At 40.5% G+C, this 25,466-nt stretch overlaps 3 protein-coding genes across 6 annotated transcripts; 2 read left to right on the plus strand and 1 right to left on the minus strand.

Annotated features, from left to right (window-relative positions):
- Positions 1–3,202: 3,202 nt before the first annotated feature.
- On the plus strand, positions 3,203–8,541 carry LOC308371055 (twinfilin-2-like; the record flags this gene model as incomplete). The annotated part of the gene is made up of 9 exons (XM_080845842.1): positions 3,203–3,227; positions 4,060–4,137; positions 4,778–4,956; positions 5,062–5,157; positions 6,182–6,286; positions 7,023–7,139; positions 7,288–7,438; positions 8,135–8,256; positions 8,377–8,541. 9 exons carry the CDS (start codon positions 3,203–3,205, stop codon positions 8,539–8,541), a joined length of 1,038 nt encoding a protein of 345 aa, XP_080701968.1.
- An 846-nt stretch (positions 8,542–9,387) lies between these two features.
- On the plus strand, positions 9,388–16,720 carry LOC308371420 (rho-related GTP-binding protein RhoA-B). 4 transcript variants are annotated; one of them, XM_080846309.1, is made up of 5 exons: positions 9,388–9,605; positions 14,559–14,716; positions 14,827–14,947; positions 15,070–15,200; positions 15,889–16,720. In XM_080846309.1, exons 2-5 carry the CDS (start codon positions 14,561–14,563, stop codon positions 16,060–16,062), a joined length of 582 nt encoding a protein of 193 aa, XP_080702435.1. In that variant the 5' UTR covers positions 9,388–9,605; positions 14,559–14,560; the 3' UTR covers positions 16,063–16,720. The 4 variants fall into 4 exon arrangements, with proteins under 4 accessions (XP_080702435.1, XP_080702433.1, XP_080702432.1 ...); XM_080846308.1 differs by lacking the exon at positions 9,388–9,605 and adding an exon at positions 11,822–13,708; XM_080846307.1 differs by lacking the exons at positions 14,559–14,716; positions 14,827–14,947; positions 15,070–15,200; positions 15,889–16,720 and adding exons at positions 10,492–10,685; positions 11,311–12,940.
- Positions 16,717–25,311, minus strand: tmem43 (transmembrane protein 43). Its single transcript, XM_080846305.1, has 12 exons — positions 25,075–25,311; positions 24,727–24,876; positions 24,444–24,578; positions 24,198–24,292; positions 23,250–23,299; positions 23,040–23,109; positions 22,819–22,889; positions 22,558–22,685; positions 22,355–22,429; positions 20,129–20,230; positions 18,481–18,598; positions 16,717–18,215 (listed from the first exon to the last, which is right to left on the minus strand). Exons 1-12 carry the CDS (start codon positions 25,084–25,086, stop codon positions 18,013–18,015), a joined length of 1,209 nt encoding a protein of 402 aa, XP_080702431.1. The 5' UTR covers positions 25,087–25,311; the 3' UTR covers positions 16,717–18,012.
- Positions 25,312–25,466: the final 155 nt, after the last annotated feature.

Consider the following 25,466-nt stretch of genomic DNA (forward strand, 5'->3'; position numbering starts at 1 on the left):
CTCAACGTCAACATATGGGGGCTGTCTTAACGCATAATGTGGGTATATTTAATGTAATATTTAATTATATTGTAAACGGTTTAAAGCATAATGCTCAACGTAAACATATGAGGGTTGTCTTCAAGCATAATATGGGTATATTAAATATAATAAGTAATTATGTTGTAAACGGTTTACAGCCTAAGGCTCAACGTCAACATTTGGGGGTTGTATTCACGCATTATGTGGGTATATTTAATGTAATATTTAATTATGTCGACAGTGTCGCAAAGTGACGCATGCGCGATGTGCACGACTACCATCTGGTAGCGACTGATTGGGTAGTGCGCATCCACGACTACCATCCGGTAGTGACAGTCATAATAAGACAGAAGCCCAGGACACACTAAACTCAACGAGTACATCTAGTGGTAGAAGATGTCCTGACGTCCTGTCCTATATTGTCTGACAAGACTTACTGACAGGCACTAACTTACTTATTAATTAACTGACTCTTTCACTATATATGCATACAGCACAAATGGCATTGTTGTCGTTGCAGTTCTTCCAGTGGTTAGCATGGTATCATAAGTAAACAAGAAGGCAAGATTGCGACACTAGCAAATAATGAAAAAAACTGAGTTTCCTGTAATGTCTTTGGCCTTACTAACTGAAACCTCTCTGCCTACCAGCTAATGGAAACTGATGAACAGATATTTTGATGATGATTGAGATTCTCACACTTCACTGAATGAGCCAGACCTGAGTTAGACAAGAAAATATCTACAGCAGCTGTGTTCAACCGAGGTAAAAACAGTTCTGTCGTCATTTTTAGTTTTATACCAATGGACTGGGCCATTATGATCCTTATTGAACGTGGTTACAGGTACAGAGAGATAAGTGTGGCTACATTTGGCTTGTTAGTCATTTTGTTTACATTAAATCATTTCTATAATGACATTACATGACTGTGTGCAGAAATATTGAGTACTACCGCATAAAGACCTGTGCAGAAATATTGAGTACTACCGCATTGTATTGGATCATTGTTTTCAAAATGTCTTGTATGTTAATGTGATGGTGTAATGTATGATGTGTTTTTTTCCTTTATGGTATTTGTTGTTGTCTCCCTGAGATATTCAGCAAGTACCCTTAAACAAGAAGAGCTCTGAGCCCCTTCATTTTTTCAGTGAAGAACTCAAAAAGTTGACAAAGGAGATTTTGATTGAGAAATTTGGAGAGAAAACTATGCATTACATGGTTGATTTGATCTAAAATGTCCATACTTGATATGAGATTTCATACGTTTTGCGTTTCATGTTTAAATAATTTCTTTTAAAAAATATTTCCAGCAGTGTTTCATCTTTTGACCATTTCTGAAGCATCCAAACCTATCCTATCCTAATACAAACTAAGCATCCATACATCCAGCCATCTAATGGTTGCAAATATACTCAGTGCTGCTCTATAAGCAGATTGCTCTTGTGTAATGTCTTCACCTTTTAAAGACTCTTCTGGCAGGTTAATCTGGCAAATTGTTCTCTGCCAGAATGACGGTGAGAGACTGTTTCTCATTTGAAAAGTACTTTGCTTGTGGAACATAGCTGACCCTGGACTGGATCGGGCCCTTATTCGGTCCTGACCTGGTCCGGATCCAGCATGGATTTGTGAATCAGTCGACGACTATCTACAGTAGGTAGGTCCTACACCAGCAAAAGCATCATCACACATAACCAAAAAATGAGTGGCAGTGTTTGAATAGTTTCCTGTACAGGTAGGCATACACAGAGCAGATGTACATCAGCAGTACATACAAGTTGCATGGTGTAGACAGGGAGAGAGTAAGTTAGAGAGTAAATTAAGTTGTTCAGTAAGACTACTTCATTAAGAGGAGGAGGGGGCTGGGGGGGTGTTGTGAGCCTTGAAAGTCGCCTGTCACAGATAAAGGCTACAATTGTAAGGAGCTCCAGTTACTTTCATTTGGCAGAGTGATAAGGCAGAATGTCATCTAGGGCTACTGTCTGCACATAATAAAATAAATGAGTTGGCATGCCGATATAAGAAGATGACACAACAGGTGTGCTTGTGTAATACAGAGTAGCCTCGGCCTGTCTCTTTGTGCCAGTAGGAGGTTCTGCGTATGAATAATGAATGCTATCTGGGTTTGTGTACTCATTGCTAGGTAAATTATATATGAACCCATCAGTAGGCTCGGTAGCCAATGTCTGTGTATGTGCGCATCCCTCATTGGCAAACTCACACCAACCCATACATACTGACCAACACTAATGTTTTAATCTTCCAGTCTACTGAATTCCGTTTCAGTCTTATGGTGATGCACCAATGCAATTAACACACGAGAGGGTAGAATATATCCTAATGTCTTTGTCTTTTACTGTCTACATTTACATGAAGCTCATTATTGATTTGTGTCTTGTAAATGCAATGCATGTAGATCCATTTTCAGACCCAATCTCCAAAGGTTTGGCCATAAATGCACTGTTATAGTTGCCTACTATCAGCCCACAACCTGTCTCATTGAGCCTATGAGAATATGATGAAAATTTCAAGCCAGGATGCTTGGTATGGGGACGCAGGGTTCAACCGCACACGGGGTGTCGCGTGTCACTGACCAGGTTGATGGAATTTGAGCCCGCATTTGCAGCACCTAGCTGAAAGGATCCGGTCCCCGATCCGAGTGAGCGATAATGTGTCTTTATCGTTCACACGGGAATCGTTATCTAACCGATTAACCGCACAAGAGAGAATTCAGGACTAATGAAGCTGTAACGCGAATTTGGGATAAAAACTCATACCAATTGCTTTGGAAGTAGGCCGAGTGGATGCAGAACCAGAACACCGAAGTTATCTGCCACGACCGAATGACTGCATATGTCATCAGGTAGCTACTTTTGGATGAGGAACGCCCCTATGTAGCATCGATAACAGGTTATGCCATTGACGCGCGAAGAATTTCAGACCAGTGGTTGACACAGCGTATCTATTGACAGACGCAATATTACACATCTCCCTCAGTTCCGCAGATTAAGTTTCACAGGTTAGGAATCCCCAAAGTTAGTCCCTGGGCGTTGATATCAGTGGCGCGGAAGGGCAGTTGGGACCACGCACACAGGTCCCAATACGTTGTGGAGTACCTGTGTCACGCAAACGCTTTAGTGGGGTTTTGGCAGAGCCGGAGAATACGTGCCTGGTGCAAGCCGTGATGTCTCATCAAACTGGTATCCACGGTGAGTAGGATAATGATTGAAAACCATTTAGGAGACAACTTTGTATATCATCGTTTTGAATTTGAGGGGCAGTGCATGCTGACCCACGATAACTAACCAATTGATCTATAATATTGAATTGTCTTTAAAGTGATTATTTTAATAACTTTCTATTTGGAAAAAAAAAATGTAACTGTGAGTATGGCTGTCCTTTAATTGCAGTGGCAAATTATACAAATGTGCAATTGAAAGTTTCTACAGACATTTATTTTATCACTGGCTCTATTTTATGTGAATGGGCTCAGCTTTGAATATGGTCTTTATGGTGTAGGATAAGGGTTTCTTTAGTTTTACATGATGTGGTTGCCAGCTGATAGAACCACTAGTAACCGGAGATCAGGGCGGAAGCACTACCTCACCCGTCTCTGCTGCACTTACATTATTGATTAGGGCTCAATCTTCAGTAACCATGGTGAAGGTGAGGTGGGGATACAGTCCTCAGTTCATTCAGAGGATGTCAGTCATTCATTTGTTCATGAAATTGTATCATCCTGGACTGCATAAAACTGTTGTGGTTCTGATGGACCAGAACAGATTCAAATGGAATAAAACCATGTCAAAACTGCTGTTGTGCCAGGAGCTGAAATGCTTCTATGTCTTATATCCCTGTCACCTTACGGTCGTGCTGCAAGTGACTAGACCTGGATATCAGATTCTCTCTTTTCAAGGAGTCTAATATCCTCATCTTCTAACCTTTACAAGTTCTTCTTGTCTTTCTTTCCTGGGTCTCCTTTTTGATCTGTCCTCTATTGTGTTGGTCCTGACCCATATCTGTCTGGGTCTTTTCCCACAGCTACGCCTGAGCTGAAGGACTTCTTGGCCAAAGCCCGAGGGGGAGTAATAAGGATCATCAAAATTGTCATTAGGAACGGTGAGGAGATATACATATGTGTGTATCTCTGTGTGTGTGCATGGTATGTGTGTTTGTATTTAAGTGCCTTGTAGATCTAGATTTGATGCTTGGATGCATGGTTTATGACACCATTACAATCAATATATTTCCATAATAAAATAAGTATATTTAAAAATCAGTTGTTTCTCCTGTTTTGTGATTAGGTGAGACATGTTTGGTTGATGCAGCAGTGTGCTTTGAGGCATGTGTTTGGGGATTATTGTGGGATTTGTAATATGACTTCATTATGAAGTGCATGTGTGAGGTGTTCTGAAGTGTTAAAGGTCATTAGAAGTATAATTGTAAAATAAGTATTATTATACAAATTGTTAAAGTGTATTATGAGGTGATTATTGGGTGCATGATGCAAGGTTATTATGAAGTTTATCTGTATGGTTATCTCAGGCTGTATTAAACAGTGTGTGTATGATGTTATTATTGGTTGTATTATGAGGGTTGCATATTGCTATGGGGTGTGCTATGAAGTGTGAGTGTATGAGGTGATTATGGAGTGAAATATGAAGTGTGTGCTTGAGGTTATTAAAAAAAGTATTCATTATGGAGTGTGTGTATGAGGTTATTATAGGGTGTGTGATAGGAGCTGTGCTCTGTGTTTCAGAGCAGCTGGTGCTGGGGGCATACAGTGAGCCGTCTCAGAGCTGGGACCGCGACTATGACCACTTCCTGCTGCCACTGCTGGACGCCCAGGAGCCCTGCTACATCCTGTACCGGCTGGACTCTCAGAATGCACAGGGCTATGAGTGGCTCTTCATCTCCTGGTCGCCTGACCACTGCCCTGTACATACAACCCATAAGCCACACATACACTTACACAAATTAAACAAGCCAAGTGCTCAGGGTGCTGTTGCCTGGTGTTGACTGTCACTCTTCGTCTACTTGTAGGTAAGGCTGAAAATGGTGTATGCTGCCACAAGAGCCACTTTGAAGAAGGAGTTTGGTGGAGGTCATGTGAAAGATGAAATGTTTGGCACAGTCCAGGTGGGTCTGATCCCCAAGTACTCACCACAGTGGCAAAAGATTTTGAAGATTCCTTCCTCCTAAATATGCTAACAATAACCAATCCGGAACCCTACCTAAATGCTATTAGTGCTCTATACTTCGACTTGTGGGGCAAGATATTTATTTAGTAAAAACACAGTTTACTGTTTAATTAGTCTAAATTTGGGAATATCAGGACTTCGTCCCCTGTAATTAAGACCCACAACTGGAAGCCTGTCAGGATGTGTTCCACTGTAGGTTAACTCATTCATTTATAAGCATCAGATTATGAACATCAGATTCCACTCAGTTTGAAGGTGGGCAAGAATCTTCAGTAGACCCCCACAGGTTTTGTACACATATAGCTCTTCCTATTATCACTCGGATTAGGCATATGAATTTGACTTTTATGAGTTATCCTCTGAATAAGATATAGAGCCGGTATTGGGTGCATTCCATCAACCAGCGAAGGAGACAACGAGGGGATTTATATCCCCTTGTGGCTGAGGCTGGACAGCCAAACGTTATCATCAATATATTCAGATGAATGCAGATGGATGAACTAGTCATGGCTTCCGTCAAAAATAGACCAGGCGTGTATTTTCAGCGGAGCAGAGTGGAGTGTCGCCTCTGAAGCGTGCTGCAGCGTGTCTGGTGGAATAATATGCATATTTTAAGAGTGGCTGCGAACAGCCCCAGCGGCCAGAACGCAACAAGGCCTCCCCCGGTGAAATCAAGGCGTAATATTGTGGTGCATTTGCAATCCACACAAGCAGATTGTGTCACCACATTGTGGTGCAATCCGATAATAAACCAGGCATGCAAATTACTGTTCTTTATTTCTCTGTCTTTTTTATGTTGCCTCTGATCTGATTGGGTGTAATTAACATTATGCTGTCATAACAGAGTATGCAAATCAAACTTTCATTGACAAAACATGCTGCCAATGCATGTGGCCTTACCTTTGTGACCATATAAACACAAATATATACAGCTATACAACTGTTCCAACTGTTGTATACAGGAGGATATGTGCTTCCAGGGGTACCTCAGACACATGTCTTCCTGCTCTTCACCGGCCCCTCTGACTTCTGCTGAACAGGAGCTGCACCGAATCAAACTCACAGAGGTGAGTCAATCAGTGGGTTCCCCCACTCCCACCCTGGCCCCACTTCTCCCACCAACTGACCCCCATTTTGGCCATTTCTTTTCTTTTATCTTAACAGACTAAAAATGGCTGTCACAGCAAAAGGCTCTGTCAGTGATGCTAATGTTGAATTAAGTGGAACGCTTAATACCTGATATTGACACAGAGTTTGTACATCTCCCACTGTTTCTTTCAGGACAAGGTGGTGCGAGTAAGTTTTGCAATGTTTCCTTTCTCAGTAGTACAGCGCTAGTTCCTTTTAAAGCATGTGTTTGAGCTATATATACCATGTATATGGGCACAGTTTGTGTGTCTGAATGGGTGTGTGGTTTTGTGTGTCCATCAGAATGTCTATTGGTGGATTGGTATAATGAACTAAGCTATATTTTTTACACTAACACAGGATGAGCGCAGACGGCTACCCACTCCAATAGGACGACCCAAGGTGCACTATCCATTTAATTACTGCAACTAATCTATTTTTTATTTCTCCCTCCCTCTCCCACACACACACACACACACACACACACACACACACACACACACACACACACACACACACACACACTAATAACAGTGACTGAACCCTGGTTTAAGCTTGGATGTATACTGCAAAAATGTAACTAGGACATGTTGTCATTGTATTCTATTTCTATCTGTGTGTGTATATGTGCGTGTGTGTGTGTGTGTGTGCAAGCATGTATGTTGCCCTTTGCAGGTAATGACAGAGATCTGTGTAGGGAACAAGCTCCAAGGTCTAGCCTTCCCTCTTCAGGAGGAGGCCAAACGAGCGTTTGTGCAGCTTAAACACAAGCTCATCAACTACATTCAGCTGGTGAGTTGTGTATGCTTAAGGACAAAGGTGACATCCATAAACTTAAACCTATTGGGTTTTATTTTGGACATTTTGTTTAGAAACTGTGACAGAATAGCAGCCTGCTTGAGAATTAACAAAAATATTCTGTTTCCATGTGTATTCTAAGAAAGTGGATGTCGAGAAGGAGACCATTGAACTTGTCCACACAAACCCCACCGAGACACGTGACCTGCCATTCCGCATCCCCGCAAATGCCCCCCGCTATCACCTCTTCCTGTACAAACACTCCCATCAGGGACAGCGTCTGGAGTCTCTGGGTCAGTACAAGATTAAGGCTAGATCCTGGGCTATTTATCTCATTGGCTCCCCACAATGCAATAATCTGCAACATTTTTCATTTTTTGTCCACTAGGTGTCATTGTGAACCCTTAAATGTCAGAGACCACTGTGCTTGTGTTTACCTCAATCAGTTTCAATTGATTTCAATTGCAATCAGCGTTTGAAGAATTTTCCAGAACTGCCTCATCCTTAGTAATACATTTTTCAACTTTTTTATGTCATATAGGCCTAATAATGTGTTGTGGTATGTAGGCATATTATTATGTCAGTTGCCATTCATTTTCTTGTATTACAATTTTATTTTTTGCTTACAAGTTACCCTCTTGTACATACACAGTTATCATACAATCACGATTGTAATATGTTCACACAATGTTTTCACAATATAACTACTCTCTACCGCAGCTACACAGAGCATAACATCTTGCGTGCTGGCTCAGGATAATTTTGGCAAAATATTTCTTTCTGAGTAATATGAAATACTTGCAGTTAAATGTTATTTTAGCTCAGACAAATTGTTCTTAAAAGAACACAGATAAAAGAAACTTCTAAGAAAAGAATAAAAGAATTACTAAGAAAAGAATAAAGAATCTTAACTATAGAGATAGTAAAACTTATTACATTCATGGTTATGTGTCCTGAACTCCCTCTGTCTCTCATTCTCTCCCCCTCAGTGTTCATCTACTCTATGCCAGGCCATAACTGCAGCATTAAGGAGAGGATGCTGTATTCCAGTTGTCTAAACCGACTTTTAGATGAGGTGGAGCGAGACTACCATCTTGAAGTCGCCAAAAAGGTAAACAGGGTTAAACTCTGGTGTAGTTCTGGTGAAGTGTAGGCCTGACTATGAAAATCCACAAAACATGGAAAATACAATGATATCAGTTATATGTACGTTTGGTGTGTTTTTGGTCAGATGGAGATTGACAGTGGCGAAGGGCTGACAGAGGAGTTCTTATATGAAGAGGTGCACCCCAAGTCGAATTCCGTGAAGCAGACTTTCGCCAAGCCCCGTGGCCCGCCTGGCAAAAGGGGCAACAAACGCCTCATCAAGGGAGGAGAGAACGGGGAAGAGAGCTAAACCAGCACCCTAACAACAATGTCTTCCTCTGCTCTGCTTATTTTTCCTAGGCCTACGCTATTAGCTGACTTTATCCGCTGCCTGAGCCAAGTTGCCTTCATCTTCTCCCTTTTTTGTCTTATTTTGCTGTAGAGTGGTGACCTTACCCATACTTCATTCTATTTCCACACATACTCTGTTCTTAATCAAAGAGCACAGTCAAGTCAAGGAGTTAATGCTGATTAATCAAAGAATGCTACATATTTTTCACATATAAAATGAACGATTATCACCAAATAAAATATTTTTCTTGTACATTTAGGCCTAACCAGCACTTAGCCTCTTGTGTGTTTATTGTTGTTAAGTTTTCGCTATCAGCTGGCAAGGTCACGCCGACCATTAGAATCAGAAAACGGGGGTTTGCACTGCCAATAGGCCAAGTAATGCTGACTGTTCAATCATTGGTGTGGGCCCTCTGCGTTAAATAAACTAGTGGGTCACCGACACATTTAACTATCTTAGTAAGCTTTACTTTGTTCATTTAGCAAATTCTCTGAAAAAGCTCTGTGCCCACAGGTCGCTTGCAGTCGTTCGCTCAAGGTTCCTGGAAAGAGTTTACTAAGAACGGCAGTCACAACGTCGGCAATTACCAGAAACTGGCTGGACAGCTTCAAATGGAGTCACGAGGTTCGCGAGATTAACAATGGGGCCAATGGAAAGGCAGCGCCTGTCGCGACCGCAGTTCCGCGAAACGAAGCGCGCGGATGTAGTTACGCAGTGGCAGCCAGTGCAGAAATTCAAAGCTATTCTAGGAAATAGATTCTTGGAATTTCGTCACTACGATCAGTTAAATACGCGACACGGGGAGTTTAGATGTCTACGTTCATAACTAAAGGGAAACGGCTTATTTAGTTTTCTTGTGTGTTTGCTCTTGATATCATTGAAAGATATTTTCATACATTTTGCGTTTCAGCGCTGGCGTGTTGACAGTTCTAAACCGAACATCTTCTCGTTCTAATGAAAATATGTGCTTACTCACTTATGGTGGACTTCAGCGTGTTGATTCTGTTCAGGCCTTTGTAAAGGTAAGACTGGTAGAATAAACAGTAACACGTATTGTCTCAGTTACAACATGACTCGAGTAATCGTTCAGTGTCTTGTGTTTATTATTTTCCATACGATTTTTCAACCCCGCCCATGTCATACAAAACCTACCTTGTGTTTTTTAGAGAAGGAACACTGGCTCAATTTGCTCATGAATGAATGGTATTTATTAGGTTTGCTGCAGGTGGTTGGTTGGCCACTGCCTGAAACTCTGTTCATTATCCAACCACTGCATGGTCAATCTTTACGCTTTTTAAATCAGAATGCTTAACACTGCACAAACGCCTGCATTTGATGTTGTACGCGACTAAATAACTAAATAGGCAAAACCTATTAATCATCTAAATTACAACGCTTACACCATATTCATATAGGTTGTAGAAAATGAAGACAGGCCATTCCATATATTTCCATATATTTTCAGCCAAGTGGCGGTGTATACATTTTATTTTAAATGTTTATTAGAAGAAAGAATCTTCGCTTACGCTTTGCAATACAAACATATAGTTGAACTTGATTAGCCCCCATGGTTCAACTTAACTTACGGTATCTTTAGTCTGGTCCTTTCAGTTTACCAAAGCCCTTTGGTATTCACCTTGATGGCACAGAGCTTTGAAATATATAGCCTAAGCTTTACTTTGCCTTAATTTGCTTCCAAGCACATCTGTCGTGCCTGTATGATATTTATTTTCTGATCCTATGTGGGACTAGCGCTCTGTAACTAATCTGAAACCAAAGTTTCAACATGGTCTGACTTCAAGGTGTTTCCCAGAACATCCTTAGCTGAGTCGGCAATACCTTCTATAAGAGATATTTTCCTAAGGTTCTTTTCTGATAAAGTATTTTAGAGTATTTTGTCATCGCCAGCAATCCATTGTACAGGCCACCTTCTTTAGCAATGGTGACCAGGGAGAGGCATTTGCAAAGTGATGAAGACAACAGACAGAACACTGAGTCGCACCAGGGCGAACCCTGTACCTGTCATGTCTCCCACAACCTTTGGGACCCCACTGCAGACCTGCTGCCCATCCGTACCACCTTCCAGCAGCTCCATACCTCAGGTAGCCTATAACATGGTGCCCAGCATGTGCCTGCTAATCAAACCTGCATAACACTATACAAAAATGTTGACATTACACTACTAAATAAATAATTCTATGGCACCTATTTCCAAATTTCGTTGTATGGAAATACAATGACAATAAAGGCTCTTCTATTATATTATATTATTTTATATTCATATAACCTTAAACTATTTCATTGGAATGAGTTGGTTAAATTATGTCTGTTTTATAAGAGGCCTAAATATATTTTGTGAATTGACGTGCTATGCCGATTTCCACATGCAAACAATGTTTTTTCAGTGTAATATTGCATGTAATCATATGGGAAATGCCTATGCAAATTACAGTCATTATAGAACAGTACTTTTTAGTGGCGTACAGTAATTTTTAGTGGCATACTTTTGTGAAAGAGTTTGATCCACATTTACTTCTGATTTTACCAAACAAATCTGTCTGAAACCGAAAATACATTTCTGATTTATCAATGCTGTACTTACGTTTACATTACCTTTACATTTAGTCATTAAGCAGATGCTTTTGTCCAAAGCGACGTACAAGGGAACTAACCGTTAATGTATATAGCCGTCAATGATTTGAAAATGTTATTCTGATCTATTGTCAGGCTGGTACTGGGAAGGCATTTCAGCAGCTGAGGCTAAGATTGCTCTGCAGGATGCATTTGAGGGCACCTTCTTGGTGCGCGACAGCAGTCATCCCCTCTATATGCTGACGCTCTCAGTGAAGACCTGTCGTGGTCCCACCAGTGTCCGCATTGAGTACAACTGTGGCCACTTTCGGTTGGATTCAAGTTCTCCCGCACGCTCCAGCCTGCTCTCCTTCACCAGTGTTCCCAGTTTAGTGCAGCACTATGTGAGCACAGGCCGCAGACAGGAAGGGGGTGATCTGGAGGAAGTAAAGGCCAAGTCATGGGAGTCTGTGATGCCCAAAGATAACAGTGTGCTCCTGAAGCTTCAGCATCCACTGCGCCGACCCCAGGCCTTTCCCTCCCTACAGCACCTCACACGCCTCGTTATCAACCGCCATGCCCCCAGCCCTGCCCACCTGCCTCTGCCTAGGCCGTTGCTACTCTTCCTGCAGGAGTACCCCTTCTACATCTGAGGACATCCGAAGCAGTCAACCAAATTCCCTTCTTCTGTGGCCCTTCTGCAAAGCCTGGACCCAACCGACGCACCAGGAGAGCGGGACCTCAGCAAAGCGGAATGCAATACTTTTACAAGTTTCAGAGTTTTTTGCAACTTCTGATATATCCAGGCTGAATAATGAATCAAATTCAATCATAAGGATTTTAAAACTTAAATTAATGACTTTGACTTTTTTTTTTTTTTTTAATGTGGCAGTTACTGACGGTTTGTTTTCTAAAGATCTGTATTGAAGTAAAATGGCCATCTGGTACCTGTTTTACTTTATTTTTTGCTAGGCAAATATGACCTTCAATGCAGCCCTGGTATTCTAGCCGGACTAGTTCACACAATCAGACCGGGGAAAAAAATGAATCACTTCTAAACCTTATGCTTTCCAGTCAAGGATTTTCAGGATTTGCAGTGTTTGGATTCCAAATCCTGAAGGTTAAAGACTAAAAGGCTAAGGTTTTTTTATTAGAAGGTTTTACAGTTTTCATGGAAGTGTGATTTTAAGTATGTTTCTTGCTGACAGCTAATGTTACAGGCTTTCCAAGAGAGGCATATTGCTTGAGGTGGGTTCCCTGAAATGTGGTGGAGTGACTGTCTTGGAAAGCTTCTTATCAGGCTTAGAGACTATTGTTATTAATACCTCAGCACAAGGTGTACTGAATATTAACAGCAATGTAATGCAAGGTGTCCACTCAATTTTCAGAATAAAGATTCAGAATGCTGAACAATTCCTAAGGATCTCACCAAGTACAAAGGACTATAGTTGGATTTTAGGTTTAACTGCCAACCTAGGTTTAACTGTAACAATTTAGTGTTGTCATAAGACATGAGCAAACACAAGCGATTCATTTTTTTTTTTACTCTGCTAGGCCTACTATACATTCACAATAGTCAGTTCTGGAAATATCGGCGGATTTTGGTTTCCTTTGAAAGTGTCACAGTTTTTAGTTAAAGACATAAAACTGCCACTGCCTCACCAGTGTGCTGGAACTAAACAGAAAATGGGCCTATCCTGTCCAAGATATTTAACAGTGCTGCCCTCTTGTGATAGAAGATAAGCAAAACACTCATACAGTCTTCCAAAATAAAATGTCAAACTCATGTCTCAGACTTTTTTTCCTCCATGTTTAATGTGTGCATTTCAAACAAGAATAGATGGAGTTTGTGTACACATATTCAAAGGTCAGTGAAAGAGGATTAAACAAAGAACAAATAAAAGGGTACTTAACAACCATAAACAGCTGGCTAATTTGAGAAGTGTTGATGTAGTAAAAGGTAACTACGCCTACAGTTAAATAAAGAAATTGCCTGCAATAGCTGCACACTATTGCCATTATGTATTTTAAATTAAGGCATAATGAGAAATAAATTAAATGGGCATGCGTTTCAGTCTTACAAGTCCTACTTGGAAACCAGACCTATATTGAATAACCTACAACAAACAACAGAACGGGGGGAGGCGAGAAACCTTAAGGCCTAGACTTCAAATAGAATATAAACCTGGATTAAGGTGCTAGATAATAACCTAGTCCAACTCAAGACCTAATGCTAATCAAAAGTAGGCCAAATCAGAACAGTAATAATTAGTTCGTCTCCCTGTTGTCTCGCGACTTTCGTTAACCGTTTTAAAACGAATTAGTTTATCCTAAAATAAACTGGTTTGGATACAAGTGAGAAATTAGCTGGTTAAACCACAGACATGGTAAAACTAGACATCATATTTTCCCAAATGACCCGCTGTCTCGCCCAACCCCCACACCCCTCCCTTCGGTTTTTTGCCTCTTTAGCTTCCAGTCGTGAACTGCGTTTGGCCAACCCTGATCAAGCTACTTTCTGAATCGAAAACACTGACCAAACGACTAACTTTTGGTAAGATTAATGTTTTTTTGTTATTAATACGGATACAGAAATATATATGAAATGCACTTACTACAGTTGCGAGACCTATAAAACGATTTTATTCGAGTCGAAGAAGTCCAGTACGTAATTCTAATCACTTCCGCCTTATGTTGCTAGCTAGCTGGCTAACTAACTCATTAGCCCCCACTTTCAGGTGTTTATTTTATGTAACGTTATAGCACCGCCTCATCTTGCTTAGTCACCTTCGTAATTAGACACTGCGCTTACTTTTGTTGATAACTTTACGTAGATGTCTGATTTCACAGCAATTAATCTTAGATTATTTTGTACATCTTTGGTAGCTAGCTACGTCCCTTGTCATTTGGCTATCTAGCTCACGTTAGCTGGCCTTTTTTTTTTTTGCTAGGTGGCCAACTGTTAAACACTTTAAGCAAACGAGGCCTCTGGATAGTTAGGCAGCATTTGGTGATACTGATGTATAATTCTGACATCGTTGAAGTGGCTTGAGTAGGCTGGTGTACAATGTGAAGCAATTTACTGCCATGTTATATAGCACAGGACATCATGGTAATGGTTAACATTTTATTTTCAGTTGTCACTAAATTAAAGTTACGACCTAACAATTTAGCCACCCCTTGCTACGTTGGGTATGTTTTGAGGCTAGCTAGTCAATTAGCAGAACTAGCATATAAACAGTTTTTAGGCACATTTCAGAGGCAATGTCACGTTTAAACTGTACGTTATACGTGTAACGTTAGACCTGTATGTGCAGAGACTTATTAACACAACATTTGATCAGGCATGTGTTATATGTATGATTTAAGGGTCTTTTCTGTGGATCTTTTACAACATTGTGTAGACATGGCAGCAATCCGTAAGAAGCTTGTAATAGTTGGAGATGGGGCATGCGGAAAGACATGTCTACTCATCGTCTTCAGCAAAGACCAGTTCCCTGAAGTTTATGTACCAACCGTCTTTGAAAACTACGTTGCTGACATAGAAGTAGACAGTAAACAGGTGAGGATCTGAAGCTGGTTTCATTGTACAAACGTTACATTTTTGTCCTCGTCCATCTTTTTCGGTCTTCCAAAACTGCATGTTCAACTTGGGTGTGTCTGCCATAACAGGTAGAGCTGGCTCTGTGGGATACTGCAGGCCAGGAGGACTATGACAGGCTGCGACCTCTCTCATACCCTGACACCGATGTCATCCTTATGTGCTTTTCTATTGACAGTCCTGACAGTCTGGGTAAGTGAGGTCATGCAACATGCAGTCCACCATCCTCTGCACGCTGACTGTTTTTAGCTATGCATATATAGCATGCATCCTTTTGGTTCATGCCTTAACTTGCATTTCTCTGTCCTGTACAGAAAACATCCCAGAGAAATGGACCCCAGAAGTGAAACACTTCTGTCCCAATGTTCCCATAATCCTTGTGGGCAACAAAAAAGACTTACGGAATGATGAGCACACCCGTCGTGAGCTGGCAAAGATGAAACAGGTAAAATTCAGTGATATCATGATCTAAATGTTGGTGTTGCATAATTGGTATTGCTCTGTGTAACATACTTTGGCGCAGTTATTTAAAAACCTTTCCATGTGTATCTTGGAAGTTTGTAAACTTTTTGTGATTGGTATTACAAATAACCAATGGCCGAGTGTCTGAAGAACCTGAAAGCTCTTTCCATCTTGCAGATATGGGTTGCACTACATTTGTGACTATCAATCACTTTAGGAGATGAGTTAGTGAGATATGTTCTCTTTGCTAATTAATAATTGCACAGTTATGTTTTTTTTTTAAATCCTTGTACATTGACTTGGTTAGTGTATAATGCATGTTTCCATTATTCCAACATTAAACTCTGTCTTTGTACTGTATGAAATTATAGGCCTACACCTTGCTTGATCTAGGCTGAATAACATGTAATACATTTTTATGTTCTTGTTTGTCTTGTGGAAAACCCCTTTATGTGAGTTAACATTGCTGTGATGGTGATACTACCCCTACTCATTAACGTCCATCATTTTTGAATATTTTCTGCGGTACACATCTTGGGTAATTTAGTGGTTTATCTGTCAAATAACATGTCTTGACATTAGGTTTTTTTTTTTTTTTTTTTAAATATTCATTTTACATGTGTTTTGGGATTAATGCTCTTAACACAGTGGTATTCTACTCTTGTCCACAGGAGCCTGTGAAGCCAGAGGAAGGCCGGGACATGGCCAATCGGATCTGTGCGTTTGGCTACATGGAGTGCTCTGCCAAGACCAAGGATGGCGTGCGAGAGGTGTTTGAGATGGCCACAAGGGCGGCACTGCAGGCTAGACGGGGCAAGAAGAGCAATAAATGCCTCCTGCTTTAAACACAAGCGGACTGTATATCCTACAGCAGAGAGGGGTGCAGGACACAAGCGTGTGTCCTGCGGTTCCACCTTCATGAAAAGACTGTGCTAAACTGTTTTTTTTTTTTTTTTTAAATGAGAGATGCAAAAGCTTTTATTTAGTCTGTCTTTTAAAAAAAACAAAAACCAGTAGGCCAACAACTAGTTATGAAAGTTTTTTGTCAGTATTTAAAGGAGCTGATGTGGAGAGAGCGGATTTTTTTTTTTGTACTTCACACCTGTGAGTGAATATACCATATTTACTCCTACTAAGCCAATATCTTTGGGGCTGGTCAGGCACGCTGTGCCATAATGAAACCCGTTTGTTTAGCGGTCAAGTCCTTGCGATTGGTCAGAATCGTCTGGCCACACACTGTGACCCTTCCCTCATAACCCTTCTTATCCCTTTTGGACGACAGAAAATATGCAATTTTAAAAAAGCTGGAAATGATCAGGACCAACATGCCTGTCACATAGGGAACATGTGCATTTTCACATATGTACCGTACACACAAGGGCAAGACTTGAAGCTTGTTGTTTTGTTCTTTTTGTTGTTTTTCAAAAAAAAAAAAAAAAAAAAACATTAGAAGCAAAAAAATTGGTATCTTTGTGTATTAAAATCTTTTTAAGAAGCTTTTGAAGTCAAAACGCTTGTCAAGGGTTTAATTTGCTGTATACATTCATCTTCGTATTGTTATCATATATCATATCGTTCAACACTGCCTTAAGTTAGCCTTGAGTATTCTCAACGGGAGGGGAAACTTATTTGAAGAGCACGATACACAACTTTTTTTTACTTTAAACACAAGATTATTATTGATCTACAATTTAAAATGAATGGCAGAAAGTAGATGCCCTGTCTGTAGAAATTATAATGGCAAAAACTGTCACAAACTGAATATTTTATTGAATTTAATTCCATTCTTCAAAATATAATTTGGTATTGTGTGATGAACATGTATTTTGCAGTTCAATATTTTCGTACAAAAAAATAGTTTAGCATATTAAAACAGACAGAACTTAAAGAAACAGAAAGCAGAAAATACTTCTACCAAACATCCAAATCTAGCAATCATACATTCTACATAAACCTTTTATGCAGGCAGCACAGTGCAGGAAGTGATGAGCATGAAAATAAAAAAATGTTTTGGCAATTAATCAGTGCACCAAATATGGTACTGTGAAAACGGACATCACAGTCCTTTACCAGATCACCTTTGATTCATCACTGACCCTCATAACTGCATGGATGTGTTTATGCTCCTCTGTCCATTCTTTGGCAACTTATGCATCTGAAAGTGAAACTTCGCAAATATCTCACAGCAATTTGTATGTTACAAAATATAATATCCTTTGATTCTTTCACTGTGGATTGGCTATGATACTGCTAGACCCAAGCCAACACATGCAGCAGAACTTTAAATAATAGTACCTATATTTCTGTGTTGTCTTCGGACAGACATAAATGATCTTATCAACTTTGTGTTATCTATAAGCTTGCTGCATGTATGTACCACATTGATGAAATATATAATTGTTGTAGTATGTATAAACAAGCAAACCCAATGCAATTGTATCACTCAAATGTATGAACGTTAATTCTACTTGCTGTGTGTAGCCCTCAAAATAACTATACAGAATAGTAACTTAAATCTTCTGTACTTTTAAAAACCACAGAAACCCTGCTGATTTGTAAAGACAGCAAATTGTCCCAGCAACGTACATAATATGTAAACCACCTGTACATTTGCATTTGCTGCCACACTTCAATTCAATTATACTCAAGTCAGAGCCCATGCTTTGAAACCCTGGTCATGTGAATGCACTGCAAAAAAAACACACACTTCATTCTTCAGAGTTTGTGAATGTAGATAAAGCACATCCAGTGAGAACACAAGCAATAAGATGTCAGAATGACATTTGGGTCGGACGTCATTGGTGTTTTTTGGTGGGGGCCCGAGATCGGGCGAGGAGAATTGGGAGCAATGCCAGTGCACATAACAGAATGGCCACCAGGGGGCGGTAGTAGAGCCAGCCAGCAGCAATGGTCAGCAGGGACAAGGAGCTTGAGATACACAAAGCAAACAGCTTCAGCCCCAAAGACACCAGCTCCCTAAGAATAGGAACCCAGTCCACTGCAAAGCAAAATGGACAGAGGCAATGTCAGATGAAATCCAGTGGGAAGGTATGAACACATCACTAGAAGCTTCTCCTAATTTCTAAGAAAAAAGGAGTCCTCAAACAAGATTGAAGTTCAGAATTATAACTAACTTCCCAGAAGTCAAGATGATTTGTTACTCTATACCTGACTGGCTACTCTATACCAAATTAAACTCCCTGATCTTCATTCTTGTTTAAATACAGTGTTTTTGCTTCTGGAGGCCTCTGTGTGTGCATTACCTAGTGTGTAGACGATGCGCACGGTCAAGCTGACACCCAGGAACATGAGTGCCCAGCCTCCGACCCTCAGGGCCCAGGTCATCATGGTGTTGTGCTGATGCTCACGTGCAAACACCTCCTGTAGGCAAACATTCATGTGAAAGTGCTCACAAAGACTCCTTCAGATACCTATACTCCTCTCTAGGCTAGATACATTTCATTGCCACACTACATTTGGAAAATCCTCATGGATTTACCCATCATCATTTTACAATAGGTCTTCACCCACTTAGAGTTAAGAGCCCGTATTCACAAAGCATTTTATCTTACCACTAAAAGTACTCCTAAGACACACTAAAGGGTCTAACTAAAGGTTTTCTCCTAAATCCTATTCACAAAGCTGCTGAGACCAACTTTGACTAAGGAAAAAACAGAACTCCTGAGCCAAGAGAAAGGGTGTGTTTGACAATGATAGAAATGTGCAGAAAACTCTCAACACTGATTTATTAAATTAACTCTATAGATATAGTTGAGATACATTCCTCAGGTGAGCATTGCATGTCACATAAATTCAGTGTTGAGTGTTTTTTGCACATTTGTAGCGTAAGCCTACACTATATCATACAATAGCATAATACAACGTTTTCAGTGCTGAAATCACATATCAGATCCAATGTCAAACTATTCACACTCTCTAGCCTAAGGAAACACGTGCCATCTTTGTCATGGCAGATTCCAACCAAAAGAGACAGAGCGCAATCTTGTCCAGCCCACATCAGAGGGGAAAACTGTTTTTCTCCATTGACTTTGTATTTTGTGAAGGTGCCGCCTTGTCACTTTCGTCTGCTGACAAAAACTGAAACAAGCCTAAAACCAGCTGTCTGACAGAATGCACTACCAACAAGAGCAATCCGAGATTTCAAGATCTAAAACGTTCATCTGAACAATAGGCCAAAGTCTACATTCATTGTAAATTTCATTAAAATCCGGTCATTGGTTTTCGAGAAATGTCACTTTAGGTGTGAAAACAAAGATCCGGATCCAGATCCGGATCATGCTGAAATTTTAATGGGGATGTCCCAGGACCAAGAGCCACCTCTTGTGATCCGCCCAGTAGTTTCTGAGAAATCGTGTCCACAGACAGACGGACAAATAAATAAATGAACGGACCCGATCGCATAACCTCCTTGCTGGAGGTAACAACGTAAAAAAAAACTAGTTGAAACGGGTGACAAGTTAGCTAAGTGACTTGCTTTGTAGTCCATTTCATTTCCACTAGGGAGAGACAAAACACAACATAACTTTTAGTTTTAGTTTTAAAAAGAAAATCCCTATGACTGGATGAATGATGTTTTTGATCACCAACATAACAACATGCTAGTTAAATAACTGCTTTAGAGACCCCAGAATGGCAGAAACTGTTGTTTTCTGTTCGTCTTAATAAGTACTTACAAGTCCTCTTAACTTCTTCTTAGTTCTCCCAGACTGCCAGGTGCTTCTTTGTGGGGCTTTGTAAATGAGTCTTAGTCAAACGTCCCAAGAGTCCCAAACTTAGGACTGATAGGCCCATTATTTAAAGGAGTTTATCCTAAATCGGCAAGTTACTTTCAGCCTTAAGATGCTTTGTGAATACGGGCCCAGGTTAGAACAGATATGCACACACACACACCTCTGCTGTAAGTTCTTCCATATAGAGGAGCTCCAGAGCAACACCTGACTTGGTTTTGAAAGGCATCAGCTGCTCTCCCATTTGCTTGGCCACAACACTCACCTGGAGGGATTTCAAACAATCAATTGATCAATCAAAAAATCCAATAATAAATACTTTAATCTATATGCCTTTCTCAAAGCCAGAACTAGACATAATGCAATGCCCCACACACTAACATTTAAAGGTACTGTACGTACAAGATTCTGGCAAAAGGTTGTTGATTTTTTAGCTTAACAGCCAATGAAATTACTTCTTTGCTCCTGAAGCAACGTGTTGATTGGCTGGAATTGTATGGAATCAGATCAATGCCATAAATATTTTGTAATCTGTAATATAGATTTTGTATCTGTGAAACCATCTACACTTTCAAAACCTATCTACAGATACGGATTTAAAATACGAAATGTATCTACACTTTCAAAAACTATCTTCACTTTCAAAATCTATTTACAGATACGGATTTCAAATACGAAATGTATCTACACTTTCAAAAACTATCTACACTTACAAAAACTATCTTCACTTTCAAAATCATGGATTTCAGTTACGGATTTCAGTTACGCATTACGGATACGGAGACGGATACGGATTTCAAGTACGAGTTACGGATTTCTGTTACGAATTACAAAATCTTTTTGGCACTGTCTTTACTTCCTTTCTAAAGAGCCAATCAGCGCTTTTGGCAGATTTTCTAAAGCGCCAATCAACACATTGTATCCTGTACTGACTAGCCAATCAGTGGCGCTAGCTTGCTGGTAACTGGGAAAGTTGAGTGAAACGGTGTATGCAGCAGTCATGGATCAGAGACCGAGAAATGGCACAAGTAAGAAGTCCTATATTTGGAGTTGTTAATAAAGTCATTGTAAAATGCACAATCATAGTCAGTGGTTTTCACTCCACACTTCGTTACACCTGTTTCAAAGATCCTTGTCGTTGTATGGAAGATATTAGGATCTGCTTTGGTAGCTAACGAAAGCTAACATTAGCATTTTCGTGACCGGTCTCCTATTCACATTTAATTAAGTTAACAATGAACAGTATTCATATGACCCATTATCACGATGAGAACATTTAGCAGACAGACTGCTATTGTCTTGTTCTCCAGACACATGCAAAGTGATGGTGGGGGTATACCGTTAAGTGCATATGCATCCTCAACAGCTGGATAATGACCAGCCTGATTTCAAAACCACCTTGTAATGTCATTTTCGTTTCTTTTCATGGCACTTTGGGGTAGGCTATTTGTAACCCTTTTCTGAAGTCCTTGAAAACGTTTTATTGTGTATTTTGTGTGGAAGCGAGTTTTCTAGCGTCTCAGTGGAAGAGATATATGAGACCAATTTCTTAGTTACAATGCGTTCTGCAGCCAAGCGATCTCTGAATCGCCAGAGCCTAAGATTAACTAAATAGTACAGGTGTTTATCAGCCCTTTGGGCCAGACATAAGGCATGCTTGTTTAACTTCCCCCACGGTGTTCGTACACCGAATTGTATTCAAACTGATGGGGGGAGACCCCAAATCTCTCCCTAGGCAGAGCGGTGGCAGATTTAGGTTATAACTATTGAATAATGAGCGGGCCAGCAGCAGTTGCCAGCAAGCTAGCGCTGATTGGCTAGTCAGTAGAGGATACAATGTGTTGATTGGCGCTTTAGAAAATCTGCCAAAAGCTCTGATTGGCTCTTTAGCAAGGCAGTTAAGACAGTGCCAAAAAGATTTTGTAATTCGTAACAGAAATCCGTATCCCTATCCGTAATGCGTAACTGAAATCCGTATCTGCAAATAGATTTTGAAAGTGAAGATAGTTTTTGAAAGTGTAAATAGTTTTTGAAAGTGTAGATAGTTTTTGAAAGTGTAGATACATTTCGTATTTGAAATCTGTATCTGTAAATACATTTTGAAAGTGAAGATAGGTTTTGAAAGTGTAGATGGTTTCACAGATACTAAATCTATGTTACATATACAAAATCTATATTACAGATTACAAAATATTTATGGCATTGATCTGATTCCATAGAATTGTTCTATAGAGCTAGGACTGTGTACAATTTATTTTTTTAAAGCGCACACACAGAGGACTGTGAGGAGCTACTCCCTGAATTTGGAAAAAAAATATTACTGAACTGTACCTTCATTCACTGTGTACCATACACACAAAGACTGTATTAGAATAATTTTCGTTCTTACAATATGGGGAGGTCCTGGCCAGGTGCCCTCTCCACTGAGACCTGCATATGCAAAGCTCACACGGACATCTCCCACCTGCAAACACAAACAATCATTGAAGGTAGGGTAGGTTTATATGAGTATCTGTACATTTATTTGTATGTGACATTTAGATTTTGTATTTATTTGTATGTGATTGTGGGTGACCGTGAGAAAAGGCTCACTTCTGGGCGGCGTGGGGTAGGGGTGTGGTAGAAGTAGTCTTCATCCACAGTGAGGAAGGGGTCAATGTGAGACTGTGGCAGTCCCATTAGACTCAGGGTCTGAAAGTTATTTATCTGATCCACCAAACCTGAAGATCAACAGAACAAATCACCACCACACCTCATACACGGGTCTTTCATGTTGTTCTCTTTTCATTTTCTTTATTCAACATGTTCGTACTTAGGTTTCACCATCGTAACAGTCATAAAAAACATACTCACCTTTGGAGAGCAAGAATGGTCCCACCCATACTTCAGGTGCCACCACAGTAAAACTCTCCACTGCCATGGCACTATGACAACAAGATCAAAGCTTACTGAAGAACTACGAAGTGTGTGTTTTAGTCTTATACCGTTAAATAAGGACATCGTTGGCCTACCTGGGATTCGTATGGCCAATTTCTTTATCAAAGTTCCACTAAATAAGGACATGGTTGGCCTACCTGGGATTCATGTGGCCAATTTCCTTATCAAAGTTCCGGCTGTTGATGACTTCTGACTTCCACTCTGTATCTGAAAGGTAAACAGTCATTTGAACCACAGCATCTCACCAACTTTTACAGCTCTTTCAAAGTATCTCTCATCACACCAGTAAGTTCACTTGGTTAACTTCATAACTTAATATATCCATGCGCTACTAGGAAGACACTCACTGTAGGTGTAGGTTGTCTCACTCTTCTGCTCCCCGTCCTCCACATAATCCCTTATCAGTGGGACATTTAATTATTAGCATAAATTTGTCATGTGTGATAAAATCTCAAAACATTAAGAAAAAAAAACTGAGTGCACTTTCAAACTGAATGGCAAATGGCTTATACAGCATCTATAATAACCGTAGTAAGCTGTGCAAGGACAGTTCACATGGTAAACTGAACGACAACAATGGTGTTGCTTAATGTAGATACCACTCTCTAGAAAGGGAACAAAAAACACTCATATCTCCTCTGGTCCAGAAACGTGTGAACTTGTTTCACAAGGATCCTTTAGGCATGTAACAGTTTACCTTTAACTGCCTCTGGCTTCAATAAATGATCAAGAGGCTGATCACATCGTCACTCCCTACTTCCCTTCTCCATCAATCAGACCTTAAACCAGCACTCACATGAGACATCAGCATTACCTCTACATTTTCTGCACACACAACTATGAATCCCTATGTGAAATCCTTCCCTGAATACATTTATGAATAAACTGGAAAAGTACATAATGGGACAGTTAAATGCAAGTACATAGTATATCTTTCACAGAATGTTTTGTAGATATAAGAAACCCTAAATCATAAATGAAGGACTCAGAGTAAAGCAGTTTTCCTTCTTGTAGCTGTTATTATACCGATAAGTTCACTAAGAAGTGGCTCAAAAAAGAGACACAACATTCATTAATGTTAAGACCTGATAAATGATGAAGAACGTCCAAAACTTTACAGTGACTCCTCATTGCCCACCTCCAACAGTTAAATAACAATGTATGCATTACACTGAATGTTTAGGTGAGAGTAAACTCTGTGATGACATGCTGAGTGTAGGCTATGCCACTGAGTTTTCAATGTGCAGACAGAAAGCTTCCCTCTCATACCACAATGATACTGTATCCAAACCAACCTGCTCTCCTGGGACTCCACCCACTGGTACATCTCTACCTGGCGTTTCAGCTTCACCGCCTGCAAGGCCACTCTGTAGTTTGGGTCATGGAGAGGCTAAAGAGAGAGTGAGACAGAATGACCTACAGAAAAGAGGAATTCACACAATGCAAAGCACACATCTGTGATGATGAATGAAAAATCTCCACAGTAACAGAGGTACCAATACTACCAGTGAATGAGACTTTTGCAAAGTTGATTTGCGTACCTGAGCAGTGCGTAATTTCGCCGACAGGTGGACCAAATGATTGTTGTTCTGAGGGTCTAAGCCTGAGTAATGGTGAAGGGAGACCACCTGAGACAGACCTTCATCAAGTGATGCTGCGGTACGCAGTGCTCTGCCCTGCAGAGAGTGTGGCATTACGCCGAAATTTAGCGTCGCTGCAGTGTTATGATGAGCTCCGGTTAATAAAATACATATGAGACTGGTTGGCTATCACACGGCCGGTCATTCTGTTTTCCCGCTGTAAACGTTTGGCACTGTTTCTCACCTCGTTGGTGAACAATACGTAGAAGGAGAGTGCAAAAAATCCAAGTCCAACCACCATTCCGCCAGCCGTCTCACTTAGCCGCTCCAGGAAGCCCGGTTTGGCACGGATATTCACCCGGGAGTGTTGGTCTCCCGACTCAGTGCTGGCGAACTGAACATCACAACAATAAACCATTAAAATATCGTTATTGATTGAACAACATCAGTCGTGGTAAGACCGAAAGCTATGTCCCCCAGGTGCTGTATCACCTCTGCTAGCAAGTGGCTATGTAAGTGTACTGCTGTGGTAACTTCACAAACACGTTTCAGGTATAGCATTCCAGTAGCTATACTGTTCATTTGAACTTACTGATTCAGACATTGTACAGCAATTTAGTTGGTTCCACGCCCAGCTGAGACTTCAAGTGAACGTAAGTTGCACTACAGAGACCCGAGCGTGTCGGCGAATTCAATTTCCAATTTCGTTCAACACTTTCAAAAATAGAGTTATAACAGTTATTAAACTGAGAACCATGTAGCTCATTGAAAAGTAAGTAACTGCCTAGACTAGAAAGACCAGTTCTTTGTAGCGGTATTGCAGTGCATACGACAAGAAAGTATGTCCTTCCAACTGATGTCTGACGTGTATGCTGGGGATTCCGACTGTTTAGGATTCTGGGAAATGTAGGCTAGTGCGTTCAGACAAAGTATACACTGCCCACGGTCAACATGTGTCTGGAATTGGAAAAAACGTACCCAAGC

Source organism: Sprattus sprattus (genome assembly GCF_963457725.1).
Source record: "Sprattus sprattus genome assembly, chromosome: 10".
Lineage (NCBI taxonomy): Eukaryota > Metazoa > Chordata > Actinopteri > Clupeiformes > Clupeidae > Sprattus > Sprattus sprattus.